Source organism: Musa acuminata, chromosome BXJ2-6 (genome assembly GCF_036884655.1).
Source record: "Musa acuminata AAA Group cultivar baxijiao chromosome BXJ2-6, Cavendish_Baxijiao_AAA, whole genome shotgun sequence".
Taxonomy (NCBI): domain Eukaryota; kingdom Viridiplantae; phylum Streptophyta; class Magnoliopsida; order Zingiberales; family Musaceae; genus Musa; species Musa acuminata.
The window spans coordinates 17,494,983-17,522,500 of NC_088343.1; the positions used below are offsets into that span (position 1 = coordinate 17,494,983).

At 37.8% G+C, this 27,518-nt stretch overlaps 2 protein-coding genes across 2 annotated transcripts; one reads left to right on the plus strand and one right to left on the minus strand.

Moving 5' to 3' along the window:
* Positions 1–15,099: 15,099 nt before the first annotated feature.
* On the plus strand, positions 15,100–19,898 carry LOC135613644 (protein LAX PANICLE 2-like). The gene is made up of 4 exons (XM_065110675.1): positions 15,100–16,002; positions 16,196–16,246; positions 16,362–16,434; positions 19,616–19,898. The coding sequence occupies exons 1-4, from the start codon at positions 15,359–15,361 to the stop codon at positions 19,793–19,795; spliced, it is 948 nt and encodes a 315-aa protein (XP_064966747.1). The 5' UTR covers positions 15,100–15,358; the 3' UTR covers positions 19,796–19,898.
* A 3,485-nt stretch (positions 19,899–23,383) lies between these two features.
* On the minus strand, positions 23,384–26,388 carry LOC103988594 (transport inhibitor response 1-like protein Os04g0395600). The gene is made up of 4 exons (XM_009407180.3): positions 26,022–26,388; positions 25,408–25,928; positions 24,428–24,923; positions 23,384–24,345 (listed from the first exon to the last, which is right to left on the minus strand). Exons 2-4 carry the CDS (start codon positions 25,857–25,859, stop codon positions 23,566–23,568), a joined length of 1,728 nt encoding a protein of 575 aa, XP_009405455.2. The 5' UTR covers positions 25,860–25,928; positions 26,022–26,388; the 3' UTR covers positions 23,384–23,565.
* Between the last annotated feature and the right edge of the window lie 1,130 nt (positions 26,389–27,518).

The window sequence follows — 27,518 nt, forward strand, 5'->3', positions numbered from 1 at the left end:
CTAACAATCATCACATAGGTATCATGTGCATGTTTTCCAATGGAACTATGATGTTGATGATGTTGATGATATGGCTCCAAGTTCAATGTTGATAATATCACCCCATCATTCACCTTTGCTACATTGTGTTTGATGTTTACATCGATTCCTTTTGTCCACTTTGCTTTGGCTTAGACTTCTCCCTCATTTGATCATGCCGTGCATTCAACCAAAACACGGCTCGATCTTTCTGTTGCCTCATTAATGCTGACTCAATTTATTCTCTTTTGTAGAGTTGGATATGTTGAACATTATCATGGTATTCAAAGCATGCTTATGAAACCAATTCCTCACCATACACAATCCTCCACATGAAATAGTCTCTCAACTTTGAAGTCTGTGACTTAACGCACAACCTATCCAAGAAACCTTTCTTCTTTTCCTCGCCCGTGAACTTTTCGACTTCAAACGATTTTGTGGTCCAAGTGTTTATGGTAGACATTTCCTCAAGCTGTGTTGAGAGGAAGTTCATGAGATGCTCTTGCGATTCATTAATTACATCATTGTGTACTTGGTTTTGTTAGAATAGGTGATAATTTTAAATCAAGATATACATATGATTTATCTGATTTGATATCAAATTAATTTTAAAAATTAAGTTTATTATTCTATGGGTAAAATTCAATATATATCATGTTGAATATCATCTTTAATAAACTTGAGAAACTAACATTATGATAAGCTAAGTGGTACTAGTGTACTGAATTGTCAAGAAATTGAATATTGTGTTAAAGGATTGAATGTTGTGACGAAGGATCACGTGTCATGCTAGGGGATTGAATATCATATTAGAGAATCAAATATCATTTTGGAAAAGGATAAATTAATATGTTACAAGATAAGATGATGTGTTGAAAGTTCGAACGATTGTTAGGACTCTAGTTAGGAGAGTCCTAATTGAGAGGGGTATTCATGTTAACTTACCTAACCGACCTCTATTAAAGAGGTGAAGAGGTCGGCTAGGGTTAGGAGGTTATTTCTTAGAGAAGTATTAGGAATTGTAAAGAAATAGAAGTCTTGAGTAGGAGTCCTATTATGAGTTGTTCTTAGAGAAGCATTAGGAGTTGTAAAGGAATAAGAGTCTTGAGTAGGAGTTATATTAGGAATTAAAGTTTAGATACCCTATAAATAGCTATATATTCATCCTCTTTTAATAAGCAATAGATGAATCTTTTCTGTAGCCTTTGAGCAGCAATTTAGAGGAAAGAACCCCTATAGAGTTCCAAGGATGTCGATCCCCTAAAGAGATCAACCCCAAGCTTAGAATCTACAAGAGCAGCATTCTTGGCATCTCATTGTCCTTCCACAGCCATCCATCAGCTCTCCACAGCCACCCAAAGTAATTCCCATAATTACTTAAAAAGATTGTCGTCGAATTTCGCCGTCATCTCCACCACCGCGGATCATCCTTTGATCTTCCCATGAATTACAATAGGTTCTGGTTTTCTACCTTATTGTTACTGTAATTTAGTTATCCTTATTCAAAAATCCAAAAAAATTATTCATATATTCCTGTGAATTCCTTTCATCGCAAAAGTTATCATCTTTACAAACGAAGGATTGCTGCAGAAAATTTCAGCTATATATTATTGTCTTAACTGATCTATTTGTAACCCTTTTTGAACAAAATTTCTTATACACTTCATAGATCATCTTGGCTTCCAAATAAGATTGATCTATTAAGGAATTCATCACTAAAAATATTCTTGTGTTGCTGTAAATTTTCGTTGCAAACCGTTAAAATTTTTTGACTAGAATTCTGCTATCAAAACTTGCACCAATTTCCTTGTTGTTATACTATCAAAATTTTCTAATTAAATTGGTCATCTTTGCTGTTATATAAATCGAGATTTTGTTATCAAATTTTCTCCTCAAATCTCTTGATTTTTACTAGAAATTTCATCGAGAAACTATTGTTTCTTGGATGATAATTTTGCTCTTACAAGACAACACATATCTGCAACAACTTCCACTGATTTCTATCAAACCTTTGCTGCCATCTACCATAGATCTAAAACTTTTTCCCTAACCTTTATCCACTACCATCATAGCCCTAAAACTCCAGGAAACCACACCCTTAAGCTGCATCCAAAATAGCCAAAAAATAAGCCTAAACCACAACCTACATTCACCAATCCACCAACTCTTTCGACCACCACTTCTCTCAACCTATACATGCCTTTAACCCAACAACAAAAGAAATATCTTAACATACAGATTTGGAGGCATATACTATGACATTTGAGGAGGCAATCAATGCTAAATTTGAAGCCTTCGAGGCACAAATGGAGGATAAGATTCAGACTCTCTTTATCGAACTCAGTTTGGGCCGACCACCAAGCCCGAAGAAATCACATCAAGGAGAGAGCTCTGACCAATCACACCAAGCCTGAAGAGACGACTTCCAAGAGAGGGGAGGCTATATGACCGATCTCAATTATCAACACATGAGGGTGGACTTCCCTAGATGGGAAAAAGGAGACCTGATTGGTTGTATCTCGCACGCGGAGCGATATTTTTGGTACCGCAAAACCGCAGATGCATCTATGATAGAAATTATGGCTATACATCTTGAAGGGGATGTCATACAATGGTTTGACTGGTTTGAACATACTCATAGAGTCCTCTCATGATGACAATTCGAGAACATTGATGGACAACCAGCAAAGATTCGACAAACCTCCACTATTCAAGAGTACTGATTCTGGTGTGGTACAGAATGGGGGGAGTGTAGTAGAATAGAATTAGAAAGAAAATCGATAGTATAGTTTGTCTTATAGAAAAGGAGCGAATTAACGAAATAACTTTGATAAAAATAAAAAATAGCTCACCACCAGGTTTAAAATCGCAATAGGATATAGAAAGTTCACCACCCGATGAAAATTAAACAAGGATACATAACTAGAAATTAAAAGACTCACCACTCAAGGATGCATCCAAGAGATACAGAGCTTGTGGGAGTACTCCAAGAGAGCTTCTACCAAAATATCATCAATTTTCTAAAATCCTTTCTAAGCCCTAAACACCAACATAAGTACTAGTGCATGAAACAACCCTTCATGCATAGGGAATTTCGAAATTAAGTATTCACAGTTGCTAACCAACTCCTTTAATGTATTCTTTGGTCATAAAGAAATATTTATAGCTGCTAACCAGCTCCTTTAATACATTCCTTGGTCACGAAGAAAAGCACATTGAAACAGCTTTAACTTTGTGCAGAGAATATGCTGATGAGCTGTCATATTTGAGTGGGCTGAGTTGAAGATTATGAGACATCATTGTTGGTTGAAAAAAATACCATATCATAATCAATGTTTATATGATCAGATTATAGTAAATTAGACACTCCCGTGTCAATCTCCCCGGTTGAAAAAGACTTGTCCTCAAATCCTTGTTTGATTCATCAACATGATTATAAAAATGACTTAAATCAACCACATTAAATGTTGGGGATACTCCGTAATCTTTAGGTAGCTCAATCTCATAAGCATTTTTGCCAATTCTCTTAAGCACCTTGAATGGACTATCAGCCTTTGGTTTCAGTTTTCTAAATTTGCCTGATGTAAACCTCTCCTTCCTTAGATGAATCCAGACTAAATCACTTGCATTAAACTCTATATATTTTCTGTGTTTGTTGGCAGCATGCATGTACCTCTCATTTTGCTTCTCAATAGTTGCTTTCACACTCTCATGCAGCTTCTTTATCTGCTTAGCTCTTTCATTAGCATCTTCACTAAATTGCTTTATTATAGAATGAGGGATTAAGTCTAAAGGACCAGTAGGATTATCACCATAAACTATCTTAAAAGGACTCTTACCAATACTATGATGCATAGAACGATGGTAGGCAAACTCAATTTGTGGAAGAATGACATCCCACTGCTTAATATTCTTACCAATATAGCTTCTAAGTAAATTTCCCAAGCTTTTGTTTATTACCTTAGTTTGCCCATCGGTTTGTGGATGATGCAAGCTATTGAAATTCAAAGAAGTACCCAGCATCCTCCAAAGAGTTCTTCAAAAATGACTAACAAATTTTGAATCTCGATCAAATACCATAGTTCTTAGAATACCATGCAATTTAACGATCTCCTTAAAATACAAATCAGCAATATGAGATGCATCATTCGATTTATTGCAAGGAACAAAGTGAGATATTTTTCAAAAATCTATCAATAACAACCATGATAGAATCTTTGTTCCTTTGAGTTCTTAGTAATCCTAAAACGAAATCAAGACTCACATCCTCCCATGGAGCATTTGGCACTAGCAATGGAGTGTACAAACTAGAATTTTAACTTATTGTTTTTGCCAAATAACATACTCGGCATTGCTTCACATATCTCTTCACATCTCTAAACATCTTAGGCTAATAGAAGTTTGACTGAATAAGAGCTAAAGTCTTATCTCTACTGAAATGTCTACCCAAAACAACACTATGAGCTTCAGCTAGAATTACTTATCTCAAAGAACAAGATGAAACATATAAAGCATTAGCTCGAAAAAGAAAACCATCAAGGATAGAAAATTGTTGAAAGGAACATGATTTGTAATTCTGCTATATTGAGCTGAAATCCATATCATTCTTATAGAGATATTTGAATGTCTCAAATCTAACTACTTTGACTTCCATTGCTGATAATAAAGAATGCTTTCTACTCAATGCGTTAGCAACTACATTTTGAACACCAGATTTGTGCTTGATTGTAAAGTTATAAGTTTATAAAAACTCCACCCAAGCTGCATGCCTCTTGTTTAGCTTATGTTGGTAATTAATGAACTTTAATGCCTCATAATCAGAATATAGGACAAATGACTTGGCAAGAAGATATTGACTCCAATGAGACAAAGCTCGATAAATCGCATAAAACTCCTTGTCATAAGTAGAATATTTTTTTCTCGTATCATTCAACTTTTTACTAAAAAATACAATGGGCTTTCTGTCTTGACTCAAAACAGCACCAATTCCCATATTAGATATATCACATTCAACTTCAAATACATTGTCAAAATTTGGTAGAACTAAGATAGGAGCTTTGATCACCTTTCTTTTTAAAAGCTCAAAAGCATCATTAGCCTCACTAGTCCATTTGAATTTATCACATTGTAAACATTTAAGTGATTGGAGCAACAATAGAGTTGAAACTCTTGATGAATCTTCTGTAAAAGGAAGTTAAGCCATGGAAACTCCTCACATCATGCAATGAAGCAGGTGTTGGCCAATTAAGAATAGCTTCTACCTTGCTTTGATCCATCATGATTCCATTTTTCGAAACAACATACCCCAAAAACACCACACTATGAGTAAAAAAATCACACATATTTAGATTAGCATAAAACTTTTGCTGTCTTAAAATAAAAAAGATCTATTTAAGATGAATCATATGCTCTTCTTCAGTCTTACTACATACCAACATATCATTAAAGTAAACTACAATAAATATTCCAATGCATGACTTAAGTATGTGATTCATAAATCTCATGAAAGTGCTAGGAGCATTAGATAACCCAAATGGCATAACCAACAATTCATATAAGCATTCTCTAGTTTTAAATGTTGTTTTCCACTCATCTCCGTGCCTTATTTTTATTTGGTGATATACACTCCTTAAATCAATTTTAGAGAAAATAGAAGTACTACATAATTGATCAAGTAAATTATCTAACCTTCGAATAGGAAAACGATAATCCATTGTGATTTTGTTGATCGTACGGTTGTCCACACACATTCTTCAAGAACTATCCTTCTTAGGCACTAACAAGACTAGAACCGCACAAGGACTCATGTTGTCCCGAATTAACCCATTTTTCATCAATTCATCAACTTGCCTTTGAAGTTCTTAATGCTCATTGGGACTCATTTTATATACAGCCTTATTAGGTAGAACAACCCCTGGAATAAGATCAATGTGATGTTGAATGTCTCTCAAAGGTGGAAGGCCATGTGGAATCTCTTCCGGTATAACATCTTGAAATTCCTCCAGAATTGGTTTCATGATTTTCGGTTTCTCCTTATGTTGTCTGTTCTCCTCTAATACCATTAGGGCCAAAACATGACCACCCTTATCTAATTCACATTTGCATTTACCATAAGACATAAAAGCACTAATTTCCTTCTTTGGTGCACTAATTTCGGAGGGTTGTAATGAAGCTAAGATAATCTTCTTTTCATTCACCTTAAAAGAATACGTATGTTTATAACCATCATTCAACACTCTTCTATCATAATGTCAAAGTCTTCCCAATAGCAAATGACAAGCATCCATAGGAGCAACATCACACCACACTTCGTCTTTATAATACTTGCTAATAGAAAATGAAACTAAACATCTTTTAGTTATATTGATGTCATTTCCTTTTTGCAACCAACATAATTAGTATAGATGTGGATGAGGGATTGTGTCCAACTTCAGCTTCTACACCATCTCTAAAGAAACCACATTCTCAAAACTACTGTTGTCAATGATCACCAAGTACACCTTGCCAAGAGAAGTGCATTTAGTGTGAAACATATTTTTTCGCTCCCAACTTTCATCATCGGCCACATAAGACACTTGCAAGCTATGTTGTAATACAATAGACAAACCATGATCTGTATAAGTAACCTCTTCCTCATCTTCATCATATTTTGGTTCGTCGTTGGCTTCATCTTCTCCTCCATCACTATGATCTTCAACCAAAGTTACAATTTTTAAATTTGGATAATATGAAGCAATACACTCAAAACCATGACATTTAAAGCATTTTCGGCCTCTTGGGATAGAAGAATTTTGGTATTTTTTTGTTGCCAACAGATTCTTCATCTTTTTCTTACACTTTTGATATCACCTTGCTTTGGACAGTAGGCTTGGAACTTCCTTCTTTTGTATAGTCTTCTTTTGAGCCGTACTGAGAACTCTTTTCAAACTTCTGTTGCTTTTCAACTTTCAATGCCAACTTACTCATATCATTTAAAGACCAATATGGCTACAGTTGAACCACTTTAGTAATATCATATTTCAGACCTTCTAAGTATCTTACAATGGTTTGCTCTTTCGATTCCACAAACTCTCCTTTTAACATCAGATTATCGAATTCTGCAGTGTACTCCTCCACACTAAGATCTTTTTGCTTGAAATCATAGATTTTGAGAAAGATCTCTTGCTTATAATTGTGAGGTAAATATTTTCTTTTAAGCTCCATTTTCATTTTTTCCCATGTCACAATTTTACTCTTCCCCTCACATTCTCTTTGTTTCTTCAGATTTTCCTACCAAAAAGATGCATTCCGTCTAAGTTTTAATGCCACAAGTTTGACCTTCTTTTATTCTGGTGGTTCATGAAAATAAAAAATTCTTTCTACTGTATTAAGCCAATCGATAAAGTCATCAACATTTATTTTACCTTCAAACTCTGGAATCTCCAATCTTGGGTTATATCTATTCTGCCACTCGTCTTGGACTCTATTTCTTGTCTGACATCTTCTCGACTCCCTTGGGAGAGGAGGTGTATCTTCATCAGAAGTATATTCATGGACCTCATTTTTATGCTAGTTTTGTCTACTTTGAAGTTCTTCAATTATTTCATTCTTTTCTTGTAGACTACGCAACAATCTTTGTAGCTGCAGTCTCAATGACTCAACCTCATCTTCATGGTCGCTACCTTCACTAACTATATCTTTTCCATTCCGCCTTGCCATGATCTCTAGCCTTTAACTCTGATACTAAATTGATACTAGTGTGATGCAGAATTACAGAATTTGGGGGGGGGGGGGTGTAGTAGAATAGAATTAGAAAGAAAACTGATGATATAGTTTGTCAAATAGAAAAGGAACAAACTAATGAAACAACTTTGATAAAAACGAAAAGTAGCTCACTACCAGGTTTAAAATCATAATGGGATATAGAAAGTTCACCACCCAATGGAAATTAAACAAGGATACAGAACTAAAAATTAAAAAACTCACCACTGAAGGATGCATCCAAGAGATACAGAGTTTGTGGGAGCACTCCAAAAGAGCTTTTGCCAAAACATCATTAGTTTTCTAAAATCCTTTCTAAGTCCTAAACACCAACATAAGTACTAGTACATGAAACAACCCTTTATGCATAGAGAATTTCCAAATTAAGTGTTCACAACTGCTAACCAACTCCTTTAATACATTCCTTAGTCATGAAGAAATGTTCACAGCTGCTAACCAACTCCTTTAATCTATTCCTTGGTCATGAAGAAAAGCACCTTGAAATAGCTTTAACTTTGTGTAGAGAATATGCTGATGAGCTGTCATATTTGAGTGAGCTGAGTTAGAGATTATGAGGCATCATTGTTGGTTGAAAAAAATACCATATCATAATCAAGGTTTATATGATCAGATTGTAGTAAATTAGACACTCCCGTGTCAAGTACCAAACCAGATTTAAAATGTTATCTAATTAAACTCATGATTGGTTTAAAAAATAGCTATTAGGGACCTTTATTGAGGGCTTGAAGCCAGAGATCCGAGAAGAAGTTAAAGCACGACAACCATACACGCTTATGGCAACCATCTCTTTCGCACGACTTCAAGAGGAGCAATTGAACTATGAAGCCTAGAGGACTAAATTCGCTCCCTAACTAGTAATACCAAAGCTCTCAGCCCCCCTACTATCAACCGAGCCCCTACACCAAAAAGATTGATAAGAAAAGAGCTTCGAGAGCGATCTACGAAGGGGTTATGTTGGCATTGCGACGAGCCGTGGAGCTGCGATCATCGCTGTAAAAGAGGAAGACTTCTTGTGATTGAACCAGTAGAAGAAGAGGTCATTGAACATCTAGAAGAGAGCCTTAAACATGAAGAAGAAGATGTGGAAGAAGATCCACAACCGACCAACTTTACGATACATGCACTAGCCGATTGCTCAAATCCGCAAACGATGAAAGTTGGAGGCCTTCTCAAATAACAACCAATCATTGTCCTCATCGACATAGGCAGCACTAATAACTTCCTAAACAGTAAGGTTGCTGCTTGGATAATGCTCCACATTGAAGGTTGTAGTAAGTTCGACGTAAGGGTCACCGACGGAAGAATCCTAAAGTGCGACCAAAGATGTCCGCAGATGAAACTATTACTGCAAGACCAAAAAATTATCACCAACTTCTTCCTCCTACCAATTGATGACTCTGAGGTCATGCTTGACATAGAATGGCTAACGACGCTAGGTGATGTCTCTTGGAACTTCTCCAAATTAATTATGAAATTTTATTGCAAAGGCAAATAGATCATCCTACGTGGGAAGAATGGAAGCAACGTAACCACCGTTTCGACCCAATGAATAGAGAAAGTTTTACGCAAGATAAATGATGGCTTTTTGATGCATCTCTAGCAGAAACCAGAGGAGAAGAAAATAGAAATTGAAGATCAAAATCTCGCCTAATTGCTTGCTGAATTTGTCAATATTTTTGCTAAGCCGCGCGGTCTTCCTCCTACTTGGCAACATGACCATCGGATTCCAATCCTTTCGGGCAAGCCACCAGTGAACACTCGATCGTACCATTATCCTCACCTTTAGAAGGATGAAATTGAAAAGATCGTAAAGGAGATGCTTGAAACAGGGGTGATTCGATCAAGTTACAGCCCCTATTCCTCACCGGTGCTACTTGTACGCAAGAAGGACGAAACTTGGCAGATGTGCATCGACTACCGAGCTTTAAATAGCATCACCATCAAGGATAAGTACCCAATACTAGTGGTGGATGAATTTTTTGATGAGTTAAAAGGAGCTCGAGTCTTCACGAAGTTGGACCTCCAATCCGGTTACCACCAAATTCAGGTATATGAAGACGATATTCTAAAAACTACATTCTGCACACATAACGACCATTATGAATTTTTGGTAATGCCTTTTGGACTCACTAATGCTTCTTCAACCTTCCAAGGTCTTATGAACAATATTTTTTGGAGCTTTTTTCGTAAATTTGTGCTGGTATTTTTCGATGATATTCTCATTTACAGCCCTTCTCTTGAGACTCACTTTCAGCATTAATGGGTTGTTTTGATAATCCTTCGAAAGAATACTTTTTTTGTTAAGCAGCCAAAGTACAGTTTTCTCTAGCAAAAAGTAGAGTATCTTGGGCACATAATATCATAAGGAGTGGCGGTAGACCCAACAAAAATTGAAGCAATGCAAGGATGGCCGAAACCTACAAACGTGAAATTACTACGTGGATTCCTTGGACTAACAGGCTATTACCAAAAATTTGTTAAGGACTATGGGATGATCAGCGCACCCCTCAATTCTCTACTAAAAAAAGATGACTTCCAATGGTCGGACAAAGCCTCTGTTGCCTTCGACAAACTTAAGTAGCCATGATGACGACGTCGGTGCTAGCACTACCATATTTCAGTCGACTCTTTATCATTGCGGCCGATGCATCTGAAATCGAAATTGGAGCCATTCTCATGCAAGATGGTTGACCACTCGCATACACCAGCAAGGCATTATCTCTCTCCCATCAAAATATATCAATATATGATAAGAAGATGCTCGCCATTGTGCACGCAGTAATGAGGTAGAGACCCTACTTGATCGGTCAGTGATTTCAAATTAAAACTGATCATAAAAGCCTCAAGTACTTTTTGGAGCAAAAAATATCATCCCTTGAGTAGCAAAAATGAGCAACCAAATTTCTTAGATTTGATTATGAAATTATTTATAAAAAGGAGAAAAAAAATATATTGTTGTAGATGCACTCTAATGACTACCCGAGCAAGCTAAGTTTTCAACCATCTCCCTTCCTATCACCAGCTTCCTCAAGGACATTAGGGAAAAATGGAAGAAGGATCCAGAGATAAGTAACATCATAAAAATATTGGAGGATCCAAGTGTAATAGCCCACTATACTTGGGATTCGAGGGATCTACGCTACAAAGGTCGTATTGTGCTTATACCTAACTCCTCTTGCATCAAAATCATCCTGTATAAAATGCACTCTACACCTTCAACAGGGCACTTTGGATTCTTGAGAACCTACAAAAGAGTGAAGCAAAATTTTTATTAGTGATGGATGAAAAAATTTATTACTCAATATGTAGCACGACGTGATGTATGTCAACAGCACAAAGCTAAAACAATGACAAGTCCAGGGAAGCTACAACCACTACCCATACCATACTCAGTGTGGACTGACATCTCCATGGACTTTATCGAAGGACTGCCACCTTCCAAAGGTAAAAGCACAATTCTCATGGTAGTTGATCGACTTATGAAATATGCTCATTTTTGTGCTGTGCGAAATCCCTACACTACTGCTAGTATTACCTAGATTTTCATAGAAAATATTATTAAACTACATGAGATGCTAAGGTCTATTGTAAGTGATCGTGACAGGATCTTCGCCAGTAAATTTTGAACCGAGTTATTTTAGTTACAAGGCATTAAACTCAAGATGAGCACAACGTATCATCCATAAACTAACGGCCAAACAGAGGTAGTAAATAGGTGTTTAGAGACGTACCTTCGGTGTTTCACTAACGACCAGCCAAAGGAGTGGGTGAAACGACTTTCCTAGGCCGAATGGTGGTATAATACTACATATTATTCATCTACAAAATGTGCCTCTTATGAAGCACTGTATAGTTGGCTGCCCCTTGTGATTATAAAATATGTAATTAGCTCGGCCAAGATAGATCAGATCGACTAAGAATTAATTGATAGGGATAAACTCCTATAGTTGTTAAAGGATAATCTCTCTACCGCTCAAGCTAGAATGAAGCAACAAGCCGCCACATGATGAAGCAAAAGAGAATTTTCAGTAGGAGATTGGGTTTATCTTCACCTACAACCATACAAGCAACTCTTCATCAACACTCGAGCCTCCATGAAGCTATCATCATATTTTTATGGGCCCTATCATATTACAAAGCGTATTGGAGCTGTGGCATACAAACTTAAATTGCTTGAGGATGCCAAAATTCATCTTATATTCCATGTGTCATGCCTGAAACCCAAGTTGGGAGGACATGAGTCAACCTAGATCCAACTGCCCAATACCACTGAGGATGGAGTTATTCAAAGCCAACCACAAGCTATCCTTGACTGTAGGATCATGATGCATCGTCGATGTCCCTCTACTGAAGTACTAATGCATTGGAATAATTTACCACTTGAAGATGCCACATGAGAATCATATGAGGAGCTGAAGACCTAGTTCTCTGAGTTTATGGAATCCCAACCTCAAGGACAAGGCTAATTTGAAGAGGGTGGGTCTGTTAGGTCTCTAGCTAGGAGAGTCCTAATTGAGAGGGGCATTCATGTTAACCTACCTAGCCGACCCCTATTACAGAGGTGAAGAGGCCGGCTAGGGTTAGAAGGTTATTTCTTAGAGAAACATTAGGAGTTGTAAAGGAATAGTGGTCTTGAGTATGAGTCATATTAAGAGTTATTCTTAGAGAAGAATTAGGAGTTATAAAGAAATATGAGTTTTTGAGTATGAGTCATATTAAGAGTTAGGATTTAGAAACCCTATAAATAACTATGTATTTATCTTCTTTTAACAAGCAATAGATGAATTTTTTCTACATCCTTTAAGTAGCAATTTGAAGGAAGGAACCCTTATAGAATTCCAATGAGGTCAATCCCTTAAAAAGATTAACCCCAAGCTTAGAATCTACAAAGGTTTTAACAACAATGTACTAAAAGAATGCACGATGCATTAGATAATAACTTGTCAGAAGACTCTAGATAATAACTTGTAAGACTCTGTGACATGCTAGAAGAGAAATTGATTCTTTTATCTAAATTACTAATACTTACTTCATTAGTCCTAATTGAGTTATTAGGCTCATTCACATGTTTAATTATGCCATAATTAAGTTATTTATTGGGTTAAAAATAAGTCTTTATGATACTTGGTTATTTGGACTAATTTTTTAGGGTTGTTTTAGAACCTTACTATTATTAGTGCTATACATGTAGTAGTACACTCAACGTAGATCACAATATCGCCTCACACATCCAATGCACCCAAGTTGTTTTCTTTTCTTTTTTAGGATACTATTTTCAATTTACTCTAAGTTTTAGGTATTTGAGGCCTCTATAAATACCTCACTATGTATCAGATTAGTAAGTTGAGGTAATTGTTCTTGAAAGTTCTTATGCTTATGTATTTGCTAAGTCTAACATATTAATTTATAATATATAATTATATCTAATATTTTAGTAAAAAATATATACATACATATATAAATATAATATATATATATATATATATATATATATATATATATATATATATATATATATATATATATATATATATATATAATGCAACAATATACTGACCGTTTAGAATATTTCAATAGATGAAATATCTTTTAGGAATTCTATATAATTATGTTTTTTTAATGTAATTCTATACAGAATTTTATTGAGGAGATTAAATATCTTTATCTCACAAAAAAATATTTATAAAATGGTTACCCACGCATTTATTTGCACACATAATCCACATTAATATATATGGACATTCTTTAGGCAAAGAGCACACCCGGAGGATCTCCTAATGACATGTTCTACCATTAATATCTCTTGTTGCCTATGGAAACGTGGTAAGTGTGGACTGGGAAATCAAGATAAACAAAAAGGATATAATTTATGATTAAGAACAGCTTTTCAATTAAATTTATCCAATTCAATTAAGTTTATTTTCTTTGTGATGCTTCCATGAATATTGATGATATTAAAATAATTTTCCAAATTTCACAGCAGCTTAAAGTTGGTAAATCAACTAATTAAATTAAAGTTGTAAGCAAATGGAAACAAGTATAGACCGAAAAGACAAAGAACCACTCCAAAGCTTTCGAAGATTGAGACCTGAAACCATTAACCATGCAAGTAAAAGGCAAGCAAGCCATCTTCCAATTAATAGACCAAACTAACCAAGTCATCAAAAGTGATAATGGCTGATATGGTTGTCTGCCTCCACAGCTTTAGTGCAACAGAGCCAACTTTGCTTAACATCATCGTCGTCACAAGGATTCAATCGAGGATATGACTAACTGATGTTAGGAATGGTGGATGAGGACTTGGTGGCTGACCATTAAAAACGAGAAACTCGAGGGTACTCGTCAAGGTCACTCATGCTTTAAGGTCTAATGAGTTACCATCTTGTATTAAGTATTATTGTCGATAAAGTCTGCTTCAACCTCGGATATGTTGACTAAATATCCGCTTAGATTTTTATTGGGTATTGAAACATATGACTCAGTAAATGTTGCTCGAGTATTGAATATATGATGATGTGACACTAGAATGTTCGTATGCCATTTTACTTTTTTTTAATATTAATCATAATCAAAACTATCTACCATCAAAGGAACGAAAATTTATGTGCGACAATTAAAGTCCAGCAAGGATAGCGGAACACCTTATGTTTGCGCTCTAACGCGAGTCATCCCAAACGTCAGGTCTCCGCACCCCGCGGCAGACGAGGCGAGGGCAGCAGAAGCACGTGCCCTGCACGCCTCCCCTTGCCCCTCTTCGTCGGGTCCCTCGCGCCTTTGCGACCGTCAAATCACCGCCAAGGATTCGATTCGATCCGTGGGTCCCTCCTCTGGCCCACCGTCTCTTTCTTCCCGCATACCCGCGTCCGGTCCCACTCAACACGGAAGTCGTACGGCACGCCATCTCGGCCCACGCCCCGCCCTACCCCGCTCGGTTTGTTCGTGGGCATACGAACCCACGAAAGGAGGAAATGATGGCGAGCCCCCCCTTCCCCCTCGAGATTCGTGCCTTCGGAGAGGACCGGTCCGTTAATAGTCCAAAGCCCTCATATGGGCTCCCTCGTAATCCGCTCCACCCCCATGTCATCATTTCGTGACATGTATTCCCCTCGGGCGGGGCCTACCGCCCCCCATGTCGTCCCACGTAAAGGCGCATTACATGTGGGTCCCCGAACAAAGGTCAGATTAACATTTTAGCATTTCCGCAAGGAAGTATGATTTAACGGAATTATATATATATATATATATATATATATATGTTATTAATTTGTTTTAAGGGTATGTTTGTGCACATTCACAACTGACTCGGACGCGTCTCTTTCTCCCTTCTGAAACTAATGGGTCTCTCCTTTTCCTCTCTCTCTCTCTCTCTCTTTCTGTCTCTCTACAAGCTTTCAGGGAGGAGGAATTACATGGAAAGTGAGTGATTCTAGAGTTAGCCCACGCTCGTAAACCGGTTAGCTGACTTGTTATCCTCCTCCTCATCCTTTAGATCACCGCCTGTTTCTTTCCCTGCTGCTTCGCCTTGAGCTCGTTGAGGCCGGACGGTGGAGGATAAGGGTTGCGACCATGGTATGACGCGATGGTCCCAACTTGGAATCTCCTCCGCCGACACTGCGAGACCTACGGGGCTTACTTTTGTGGTGGCGACTCTCGTTTCCATGATATCTACGGCTTGTCTCCGCTGAAGCCGAACTGCTCGATGGCAGACAAGCCCTCCTCAGCTCCAGAAGACGAACAACATGGACCAGGTACCGTAGAGGTCGGGGAAGACACCAACAGTTCCAAGGACTGGCTCCGATTAGGCCTCGCTTCTCCTCCCGTCGCTATTGAATCTAGGCCGGAGCGGCTGAAGGCGGAGATCGAGTTATTATGCGGTGAGCCTTCCTCGTCGTCGGTGTTGCCTACGTCAGCGACGTACCCTGTCACAAGCCGGGGTATCAGCGGCTTTCGAGCTCCCGTGATGGGCACGACGGTAATACCTTGGGCGAGCTACCGGCAGGAGATGCCACGGGGACCTTGGAGTGCTAATCTCCCCATGGGGGCTACATCGTCGATGATACCACCACCTGTGATGCCGGAGTTCGTTGCCCGTCAGTTCATGTACCCGATCTCGAGCCCGGCGTTACCGTCGGCGCCAGAGGTTTGGCCAGATATGAGGGTGGTCAGCCCACCACGCAGACCGCAGTCGGGCGTTTGGTTCATGCTTCGGGCTGCGCAAAACCAGTAAGTTACGAGGACCGAATAGGTTACATAACACTTGGTAGTTCAATCCTTCCTATTTATTGCGTTCTGTCGTTCCATAAACAAAGGAGATGGAGATCGAAGAACCCGTGCTTTTTGTTTGTTCTTTTGGTATTGTCTTCAACGATTGACCTCACGAAGTCCTCTTTTTGTTTTTATTTCCGCGTTACTGCAGAGGGCGGGAGCCTTTTTTGCCACAGATACCCAAGAGCTACTTGAGAATTAAGTACTTCCACTCTCTCATCATGATTCCCTATTTGAGCTGCTTTTTTGGGGTTTAGATGCTATATCTGCAGGACATCATAGCGTTACTCAGCGATCATGTTCTTCACTGCTTGTAGGGATGGAAGGATGACAGTCAGGTTGCTGATGAAGTACCTGGCGACCAGGCTGGGTTTGGAGGATGAGTCGGAGGTACTTGGAACTCTATCCCATTGCTTTCTTTGTTGCTTCTTGTGTTGGATACAGTAATGCTTGACCCAATGCCATTACTCCAAGCAAAGATTTCTAGATCCACAAAGGAGGGAAAGACACTGTTTTCCTGGCATTTCTGTGCCTTAGAAATGTGGGAATCCAAAATTTTTACTAGTGTCTAAGTGGTACATCATTGCTCATCACCATGGATAAGGCTCCCTTGCGATTTATCTCGGCACTGATAGGGTTGGGTAGTGATCGGGGAAGATAGGTTGCTATTCAGCACTAGAACCCATCATGGCAAAAACCCCTTTCTACAAGTAGGTTTGACATGCCAAAAATAGGACAGACATAGCTAAGAAAAGGCAGTTCTTTATAGGAGTAAGAGCTTCATAGAAGACTTTGCATGCCATGCTTCTGCTATGCATACAAGGAGAGGCAATGGCTTCTTTGTATCTTATTCCACAAAATGGTAAAAGTTATTGGGGACAGTATTGTCCTTTCCCGAGTTGGTCGCCTGTGACAACCCCAAAACACCACCTTCCACCGATCCTTACATGACACCGACCTGCAGTTGTATGGAAAGCACTTGTCCATCGATTATGCGTATCTCTTCTCATAATGTTGTAAGATCTTGCTTGTAGACTTGGTGGATATATATATGGTCATTAGTATGTCCAGATCATGTGATAGGACTCCAACTACTGTTTTCCTTCTCTAATACATTGAGATCTTGTTCCAAGATTTAAGGTTACATCAAACACAAGACAAAAAAGGTTCTATATAGTTCAAGCAGACCAAATTTACCAATGCATCATCTATCACAGGCTTAAGAGATGCAGATCATCTTTTACTTAATCTTGTGAATTGTCATGTTAAGCTGGAGCTTGTCTTTTATTTCATCTTCCAGGATTATGATATTTTTAGCTAAGGATCCAGTTCAGTTTAGTTTGGCTTCTTTGACTAACCATTGAATGGTAGTTCATGTTGGACCAATATCATGATCCTGCAAGGTCTTGCTTGAATTGCCAACTTCTTGAGCTCCCTATACTCTTTGTGATTGCCGTAATACAAAATGCATTTTCTTGGATAGAGCAAAGAAATTTACTGCATCAGTTACTTGTGCATTTGTATCATGATCAGATGCATCAAATAGCCGCTATATTTTTAACGTTGGCTTACAACCGGAAGATACAAAATACCATCAGATGCTTTAATCTCAATTTATAGGAATACAAAATACCATCGACTTGTTGATATGCATTAGAATCTCAACTAATAAAAAATTTATAGTTCTAATCAGTAGAAGGATAAGGCTATGGCATCGGCCTTCCGTAATCAATGACATTGCTTCTGGTAGGTGCTCATGATTTTGTTCCATTGTGTATTTGATAGAAATTATGAAGCATTTGACTTTGATCCTATTCTCCTTTTCACTGCCATTTTATACTTCAATTTTCTCAGATTATTAAATTAATCTTCTTTATGCCACATTGTTTGAATTGGATCCTTAACCTTTTGCTGTCTTTTATCAAATAATGGAGTCCTAACAACAGAACAAAATTAAGAACAACACGTTTGATTGTTATGTGAAGTGTGGTCACCAAAACACCTGTAAGCAATGAAAGATCAAATTTATGATCTAAATTTCTTTGTGTAGATGGAGATGTCACCCTTCAGAATTGTTGTCCAAAAGTATAGATTTATAAAACTAATTCTCGAAATATTGCTAATTTTCTAACATCAGACTGGAACCGATATCTGTACTGCACCATCACCATTTACGACAATGTTTGAAAAAATTAGCATTGATAATTCTTCTTGATTCCATCTCAGTCTTTAAGATGCTTTGACACTAATGTGATCGCTATTTTCCCTTTTCGAAATAGAGATTTGAGGCTAATTTTATTTAAACATAATGCATTTAAATGCGCTAGGAGTAGAGATCAAATCCAAGTTGAAGTTAGCTAAAAGTATGTTTCTTATTGTGGTTGGCCTTGTGTCTTTTGCATTCAATCAATAATCTGTTACACTTGAGAGAAATTTGCACTGGTAGATAACTATAATCCAGAATCTATGTATTGTTTGTTTCATGTGGACTTAATTGTGTAATGCAAATCAAATGCATTTGTTCCAGTCAGAAAATATGTAGGCTACCTTATTATGAACTCTGACATGAAGCTTATTATAGTGTTGTTTAATATCATATTCTCATTGTTTGGCTTACTGCATCCTCACCTACATATATCAGTAGTTACTTAATTGATCATTTCCATGAAAATATTTTGTTCATCAAGTCAACTTTGAGCTATCAATTCATCAAAATTAGCTGCACATTAAGTTAGCTATAAGTAAAATGGAAGTTAATGAAGTAATACATATGATTCTCATTGTTAATATTGCAGCTATCTTGCATTATGCTCTATTGGATGGCACCCATGTAGACCATATCTTCATCTATGATGCCATTTGACTCATCGTTCTCCTACCTGAACCCATTATGCTGCCATGCCTTTTGTCGTCATGGTTTCGCTCAGCTGTGCTCACCCTAACAGCTCAGAACTTTTGTTAAGAGGTTCCATCAAGGATGTAAGTGGTGCACTTAGTGAGAACATGTATTAGAGACTCCATGGTAAAGATTTGATAGCTACATACAGAATCATTCCAAGTTGGCGAAGGCGAAAGCATGAAAACATAGAGGGAGAAAGCATGGTTTCCACCAATCATGCTTTCCTTTGTGTCACCAACCGCCCATGAGGGGAATGCATGGGGAAATTTCTTCTTGTTAGGATATCTTATTTCTCGTTGCTTCAACGTTGAGCATTCTCATAGAGAGAGAATGCTGACTTGTTTTGGCTTCTAAGGAAAGAGGTGGTGTGGGGTTCGTATACATATAAGACGTAACGTACGTCAGGAGACGTGCATGCGATTTCAGCATGATGTATGTCGCACGTATGGCAGGCACAGAGAGAGAGAGAGTTGTAAGTACACTAGTATATAAAGCATGAAACGTCGATATTACACAGCTCAGACGTTTGTCAAGACTGATCATTATCCTATACAGATTCCATTGTAGATTTTTGGTTTAAAGAGACAACAATAATTTGAGTATAATCACAATCATTACTCTCTTTACTTGCCTCAATAAAACTTGATCACGTCAATGATGAACTTAACGCAGGTGGAGATAACATGTAGAGGTCAACTGCTGCTTCCCTTCTTGACATTGCAACATGTTCGAGATAACGTATGGTGTTCGAGGGAGACCATGGCATTGTTGCAAGACTCGCCCAGCATCCAACACGTCATGATGTTGCAGTACAACAGAAGTGAGTATAATTCAGCTCAATCTTATGTATGATTTACTTAGTCGATCCATCGATCCACCCAAAATTTTTTTGACTGTTTCATCATCATGATCACTTTTGTTTTTGATCATCTCAACACACTGAGAAAATAGTAATTTGCACTTTCCAAAATCGTAGAAGAAACAACATCATCTATCATCTGTTGCTACTGATCCCTGTCGTGTTTTCTTCTTCTTTTTTCTTCTCATTAATCACCCTTTTAAAAATGAAAGTGATCAAAACAAATCCGAGTTTATCAAAATGACTTTTTAATAATTTCTTTTGTTATTTTCGATGAATTATAAATTAAAGACAGAAAAAAAAGGACAGAGGTAGCTGAACGAGAGAGGAAAAAAAGTGGAATCGAATAGTGAAACATGAATACATAAACCATTATATATATATATATATATACACACATATATATATATATGTATGTATATATATGTATATATATATATATATATATATATATGTATGTATATATATGTATATATATGTATGTATATATGTATGTATATACATATACATATATATACAAATATATATATACATATACATATATATATATATATATATATATATCGATGCTTCCACAAATACGAAGGAAGAATCGATTATAGAGAACAATAATAATGATTAGGTGATAAACAACAGAAATTGTATGCATGAAGAAGAAACGGTAAGGTGTACGAATACGGGGAATGCAAAAAGAATAATCTACCTATGTATATATACATATTCATATGTACACACCAAATCAAAAACTTATTTTGTAATATAATTTTTCTTTCTTAAGACGTACTGTCCTTTTTCATGTTTCCTAAATAGCAACATCTATTTGTCATATTTCCAAAATGCCCTTAGCAAGATAGTTGGCGTGATACTGCTTACACCTTATAGACCGGTCTATGAGGCGCATGAGTTGAATCCCCGATGTATAAAATTTACACAGCAAATCTGGATTGAAAATATTTTTTAATAAGCTTAAGTGTTTTTGGCATTTTGATCAAGACATTATAAGTCTAGTCAAAAACACTATCACATGATAAATTGACTCAAAATATAATAGAAAATAACTCATGTTTAAGAATAGAATCTTAAATAAGTATTCTTATTGATTTAAGAAAGAATAATAACCAACTAGGAATAATTTTATATAGATTATAGTATTTTTGAATAGGGTTATGGTTTTCTCAAAATACATATGCCTATTTATTTAAAAATATTATAATTGAGAAATTAATTAATAGGGTGAATCAGATAATTTTTTGAATAGGCTTAGAGTGCTTTTAACACGTTTATCAAAACACTATTAAGTTTATTTTAAAAAATACTATAACTTAGATAAATTGATTCAAAAATCAAAACTTCAAACTCAAAGCATCATAAGCCAAGTCAATATGCCAAGTCTATAAAATGAATTGGATAACGTTGCTTACAGTGTTTTTGACACCTCCACCAAAATATTATCCTTCTATTCAAAAACACTATAACTTAGACAAATTGACTTAAAACTCAATATAAATTAGCTCATATATAAAAATAAGATTTTAGGTAAGTATCATCAATAATTTATGAATAAAAATAGAGACCTAGTTATAGTGTTTTTTGGATAGACTTCAAATATCATAAACACATTAGAAAACATTGTAATTGAAAATTTTCCGCTCTATATATATCGAAAATAACCTCTACAAATATATAAATGCATAGATTGATTATAACTCGGGGTTAAAGCATATGAAAGCAAAGCTAAGATCCTTTTGTGGCATCAATTGGGTCTCGGTTTACCGTCGAACAATTTTGTAAACTGTGCCAATCATGATGGTGCCAGCATGAACTCTCTTTGCTCTTGCAAAATAAATTAGGATCAACCTGTTGTTGTATTCTTTTACTCAATTAGGATGATTAATATTATTATCATTCAAGAAATGACCTCTTTTTGGCTGCAAAATAGGCAGCAATGTGCTTGATATAACCTTCTACGATATGTTGCAAAACCTCTACGGGTTACTCAAATGCTCATAAACAAACTAAATCAGGGGAGAAAAAAAAGACAGGACTCTAATCCTATTCTTTTTGTCCCTTTATTCTTCACGCCACTATAAATTTAGTCGAAATATGGATTTTCATGTCACAGACCAAAATCCAGTCTTAAATAAAAAAAGCCTTAAAATAATTCGAACTTTTCTCCAATTTACCTTAAATTACTGTTCTGACATCTAAATGTACAACAATATTTACTAAAAGCATATCATATCTCAAATGCATCGATCACTAAGCCATAAGAAAATAAAATTCTTTTCATTTAATGAAAATAAGCTATACACTTTTTCGGTATGAACAAACTATATAGTGATAGGGGAAATATTTACTCTAATCAGATTGGACATGTGATAGTTAAGTTAGTACTATGAGGCTAAGACCTTGGTTAACAATTAAGCCATACGGACATCAATCTAATATATGATGTTCTTAAAATATTCCACCTATATCGTGGAATATTTTTTTCAATTGAATCAATCATAAAAAGTCTCTCTTACCTCAATAAGGACATCAATCAATATAATTTTCCTAAAATATTTTACCTATATCTTTCTTTCCAAGTGAAATATTTCTTTTAGTTGGATCAATCATACATCAATAATTGAGGTCAATGATTTTTTATTCATAATTTTTACTTTATTTTGTTATACACTTGAGGACGATATTAGAAATCTCATTCGATCTCGATTTTCGTATAGATCGATATCAAATCGGATGCTCAAGATCCAATTGATCATTCTCGAATGCTTCTTAGGCAAAGTAACGTTGATTTATCTATCGCCAATGTCATCCCAACGTGTAGCATAACAACATCTTGTGATTCTGATCAAACACTATAATCTACCTGAAACAGAGTTGGTCATGTTGCTAACATTTCAATCTGCAAATTCCATGAACAGACTATGAACAGGTGCAGGAAAGGCACATTCATTCATCGTAGCTCGCAGTCCCCACCGAAATGAATGGAGAATATGAAGAGTCCACGCGAACCAAATTTGAGCGATGGTGACCGATCGAAGCTCAGCACATGGAAGAATCCAGCAGTCCACACACAGATGAAAGGCCGAAGGGAAAATGAAGGTAGAAAGCTGGTCGCGTCTGCGAAGAGCCCACAGCATGCAGAAAAGAAAAGGCCAAGCAGCCGTGACCGAACACGAAAAAGGGGTAGTGAAAGGAATGATGAGCTCGAACACATTGCTGCAGGAGAGGACGCAGATGTAGCCATATCATAGACAAAAGACGATCCATCTGACAAGCTTATCCTGTCACCATCTCCAGTTCTTTCTTCAACCCTTCCATAATGCCAATGAGTGCTGGAATAAAGCGACTGCAGTACGTATCAGGAGTCATTCGTTTACGTAAGGCTGCACATGTGTTACATGCCATGGTGTGAGTTCCTACGTCTTCACAATGTGATGTCAAATAAATGATACGTACGGTGTCGTCCCCTTTGTAATGCACCCATTGATATGAATTCAAGAGCACAAGTGACAGATAACACTGTTGAGAACCTGTGCATTATGGAATCACAAGGATATAAGAAAGCAAAGCACTTCGACGCAAAAATCAGCAGACAAGTCTCTTATCACAAGAGCAAAATCTACAGACTCAGACTTGCGTTCCTCATCATCCATAATTGGAGTCTACAAAGATGACTACGATAATGGTAATGGTAACATTACATGAAATTAAATCCAAACACAATTACTTCTGAAGACCACTTGCTAGCCTGACTCTACAATATCTCAACGAATTCTGGTGCATCATTCCTTGCTCCAGCCAGAGTCCGATACACATACATTTTCTCTACCTTATGCATGTCGCTAGGATTTTCCTCCATCTCATCGCTTTCGTCTCTGTCGTTTATGACCTCCACATTCAATCTCGGCATCTTTGCTGCAAGTGCCTTACACCCCCCTAAAGTAACATCACAGGATGACATCCAAAGGGATCGCATTGTTTCATACTTGCCCACATTCTCCAAAAGTGCAGCATCACCGAATGGACTGTCCCTTATTTCAAGCTTCCTAAGATTCTTGCATCCATTGAGCACGTAAACCATTCCCTTATCGCTATCACCAGCAAATGCAATTGAAAGCATCTCAAGACGTGCAGCATACTCACCAATATACAAGAAAACCTTGTCGGTTAGAAGACCTGATAGTGATAGTCTCCTCAGATCTTTACACGAGCGCACGATAGCCCCAAAACCTTCATCCAGTGGTTGATTAGTGTCGGGGTCTGGCTTCCCAGGATCAAGGATACACAGTCTGAACCGTGTGAAATGGGGACAGTTCTTTGCAACAGTGATGAGTGCAGCATTTGTCATCTGGTGGCAGAAATACAGCAAAGAGTTCAGCTTTGAGCAACCTGAAGATATGGCAACCAGCCCTTCTTCAGTCACAGCGGCAGTGCCAGTTCCATAGATATCAGAAGGAAAGACCCTCAACTCCTGTAACTCTTGGCAAGTGGAAGCCACAACTGCTAGTCCTTTGTCTCCGATGCAATCTAATACCTGCAAAATCACTCGAGCTACAGTTTGATCAAGTCACAGAAAGAAAACAAGGCAATCACAAGAGGAAGCAACTAGATCTCACCCAAAGCTTTTGAAGTTTGAAACAGTGACGAATCAGCTTTACTAAATCAGCACCCTGGATTGCAGGAGCATAGCTCAGGTTTAAAACAGTAAGGTTTGGACAGATGGAATAGATAGACTGCAAGCAGCGTGGAGCAACATCCCAGAAACCTGACAAACTCTTTAGTGACTTGCATTTTCGGAAGGCATGTATCAGCCTCTGGTAAGCTTCAGCACGGTGCTCAACGGTGAACGAACCAGTTCCAAGTTCGACCAAATGGGGGGTTCGGGCAAGTATCCTGGCAAGTGACTCAACAGATATTGCACGATTAAGCTTCAAGCTCCTGAGGTTCACGCACCGAGCAACAAGTCTCTCGAGAGCACCTGCATTCACCTCCCCTTTGAGGCAAGCAAAGTTCAGGGACTCTAGGGAAGTACAAGAATCAGGGAAGCAACTGAGCCACTGCCTGCCATGATCTTCCACCTCATTTTCCTGTAAATCTAGCTCCCTAAGACCCCTAGCAACAAGCAAGCAAAGAAAACATCAAAGAAAGTTGCAATCAGTAATTTGGCACCTGAAACAAGCTAAAAAGAAATTAATGCAGCCTGATTCACTTTTAACATGCTTAAGTATCACAAGAGCCTTGCATGATATTACCAGTTTGATTTTTTGTGAACCTGAAAAAAAGCTTTAAGAAGCATAATCTACCAAGAGACTATCTCCACATTCACGAATGAGTTTATGACGAACAGGGTAACAAAAGGACACGCTCAATCCTCCTACTAGATATAATTTTATTTTTTTATTTAAATTAAGAAAAGCCAAACTATAATGAGATACAAATTCAAAAATACAATAAAAACTCAAAAACTTTAACTCAATTCACCGATTAGAAGCTAAGAAGGAGCTACCCCAAGGCCATCGAACATCACCAAGTAAGAGCACATGAACAAGAACTAATCTTTACTCGAAAGGTGCAATAAGGACCAACAGATGCTCACCTACAATGAGTAGCGATCGCAGCAAGCCCATCAGTGGTGAAACCCTCGCAGCTGACGAGAACAAGGGCCTTGAAGTTGGGGAAGGAGCGTGCAAGGAGCTCAAGGCTCTCATCGGACACCACCATTCTCTTCAGACGGAGCTCCTCGAGACCAGGGCAACCGCGGGCGGCGGCCTCAATCCATGGCAGCGCGAAGCCACCCCAATCATGTGGGACCAAGTTGAAATCGGCAAAATGGGGCTTCCCCTTGACGCTGAGACACTTCATTCCAGGGAACCTCGCCATTACTCGTCCTGGCCGCACGGCATAGCAGTTGCCAACGAACACAATGCGGCGGCTGAGCCGCTCGACACGATACCATGCCTTGCACACCGTCGACACGATGTTACGGTCGCGGTGCGAGCTGAGGAAGTCGAAGATGTGCTCCACCACCTCCTCTGGGAAGTAAGTCATGGCAAAAGAGCAAAACCGGAACCCTCAGTGCCGCCGATCTTTCCTCGCACCGTCTCCTCAAGCTTAGTGCTAGGAGCAAAAAGAGCACAACACTTAGATCTGTAGTCAAGTTTCATGGAACACCACTAGAAATGCCAATAACAACTGTAGTAAAGATCCCACCTTTCATCTAGCTTTCTCCACCAACTCCATTTCTACTCAGATCTGGTCCTGAAATTAGCACAGAACTCGCCGATAAGTCCATTTCCAAGCCGGTAGATCGAACCGAAACCCATTTTCCCTCGGATCACATCGGGAAGACTCCCACCGCAGATTTGGGGCGAAACACTCAAATCACACCGAAAAGAAATCAGAAAACGAGAATTTTTTTCCCGCAAAGGAAGCGATACCAATCAATTACAAAGCCCCATAAAACGAAGCAAGTTACGTCATAAAAAGAAGGTAAATAGATGCGTGATCTAAAGATAAAAGGGAGAGGAGGAGAGGATCTCAGCTTCCAAAATCCCTTCGCTCGCCACTCACTTTTTGCTCCCCTCTTCAACGCTTGTCTATTCAGTTAACCAGGGGTACGACCCGGGTTTAGTTCTCCCAACCCCGGTTCAACTATCTGACACGCCGGTTCGATTTGTCGGTTCGCGTGGGCCAATCTGAACCGTCGAGTTCCCTTCACGGTCCTTGCCCAGCAATTATGGATAAGCGGTCAGGATACGAAGAAAGGACAGCCCTGGGGATTGGTGATAAATCACGATCCAGCCAGTGTTCGGGTTCTTTGTTATTAGTCTATAACGGAGTGAGTCATCGGTTCATAATGATTAGGTGTGACAAAAAAAAAAAAAAGAATATTAGTTGTATTTAAATTGTGTTAGAAATATAATGGACGGCTTCGATGAGCCAGTGTGGGATGGTGATGGCATCAGGAGAGGATCACAAGGTACGTCCTGTCCTGGCAATAATTTGGCAGTGGTTCTGGCACTCGTGGAGGAGTACAGAGATCAGACCGTCTGAGGTGATTGATGGAGTGGAGTGGCTTCCGTTGGTTGTTGTTTCTGCAGTCGTGTTCGTCGTGTATATTTTTATATTGCTATTATAAAGAATCAAGCTAAATTTGCGTGGCAAACAGTGATTGGTGTTCCCGAATTTATTTGCTAAACTATTCCATCATTATTCAATCTCGGAATCATATTCGTTTCCGATAGCACAATTCGTGTCTCGCAAATGCATGGTTGACTTACATGATTATTTCACATGAGACCAGATTATCTGGTGGTGTTATGGGTGGGATCAAAGGCACATGTATAACTGTGAAAATCTCATGTAATCCAAAAATCTTAAAAAAATTATTTATCTTCACTCTTAGAAAGAATTAACCATCTAACAAATTGGGATTATGACCTAAATTTTATTTTGTGGTTGAAAAATATTTTACAAAATTTACTGAATTTTTTGCACATTTATCTAAACAAAGATACTTTATATATCCTTGCAAATTAAATTACTCTTAATAAATTTGTTTTCTTAAAAAAAAATGTTTTATCAAACTGAGGAGCATAATAGTTTATTTATTTTAGTCAACCTAAAGAAAATGAATTGGGGTAATTTTTAAAATATCTCAAAATAAAATCTTCTTTATAGGCTTCTAGAGATGTCCTCTTGTTAAAA

Bases quoted from the DNA above. Each gene is read 5' to 3' on its own strand.
- LOC103988594 (XM_009407180.3), bottom strand. From the start codon at position 25,859: ATGACTTACTTCCCAGAGGAGGTGGTGGAGCACATCTTCGACTTCCTC. The intron at 24,924-25,407 runs GTGAGCATCTGT...GCTTGTTGCTAG, and splicing joins GCGATCGCTACTCATTGTAG to GGGTCTTAGGGAGCTAGATT. The intron at 24,346-24,427 runs GTGAGATCTAGT...GTGATTTTGCAG, and splicing joins TCAAACTTCAAAAGCTTTGG to GTATTAGATTGCATCGGAGA.
- LOC135613644 (XM_065110675.1), top strand. From the start codon at position 15,359: ATGGTCCCAACTTGGAATCTCCTCCGCCGACACTGCGAGACCTACGGG. The intron at 16,003-16,195 runs GTAAGTTACGAG...GCGTTACTGCAG, and splicing joins CTTCGGGCTGCGCAAAACCA to AGGGCGGGAGCCTTTTTTGC. The intron at 16,435-19,615 runs GTACTTGGAACT...AACTTAACGCAG, and splicing joins GTTTGGAGGATGAGTCGGAG to GTGGAGATAACATGTAGAGG.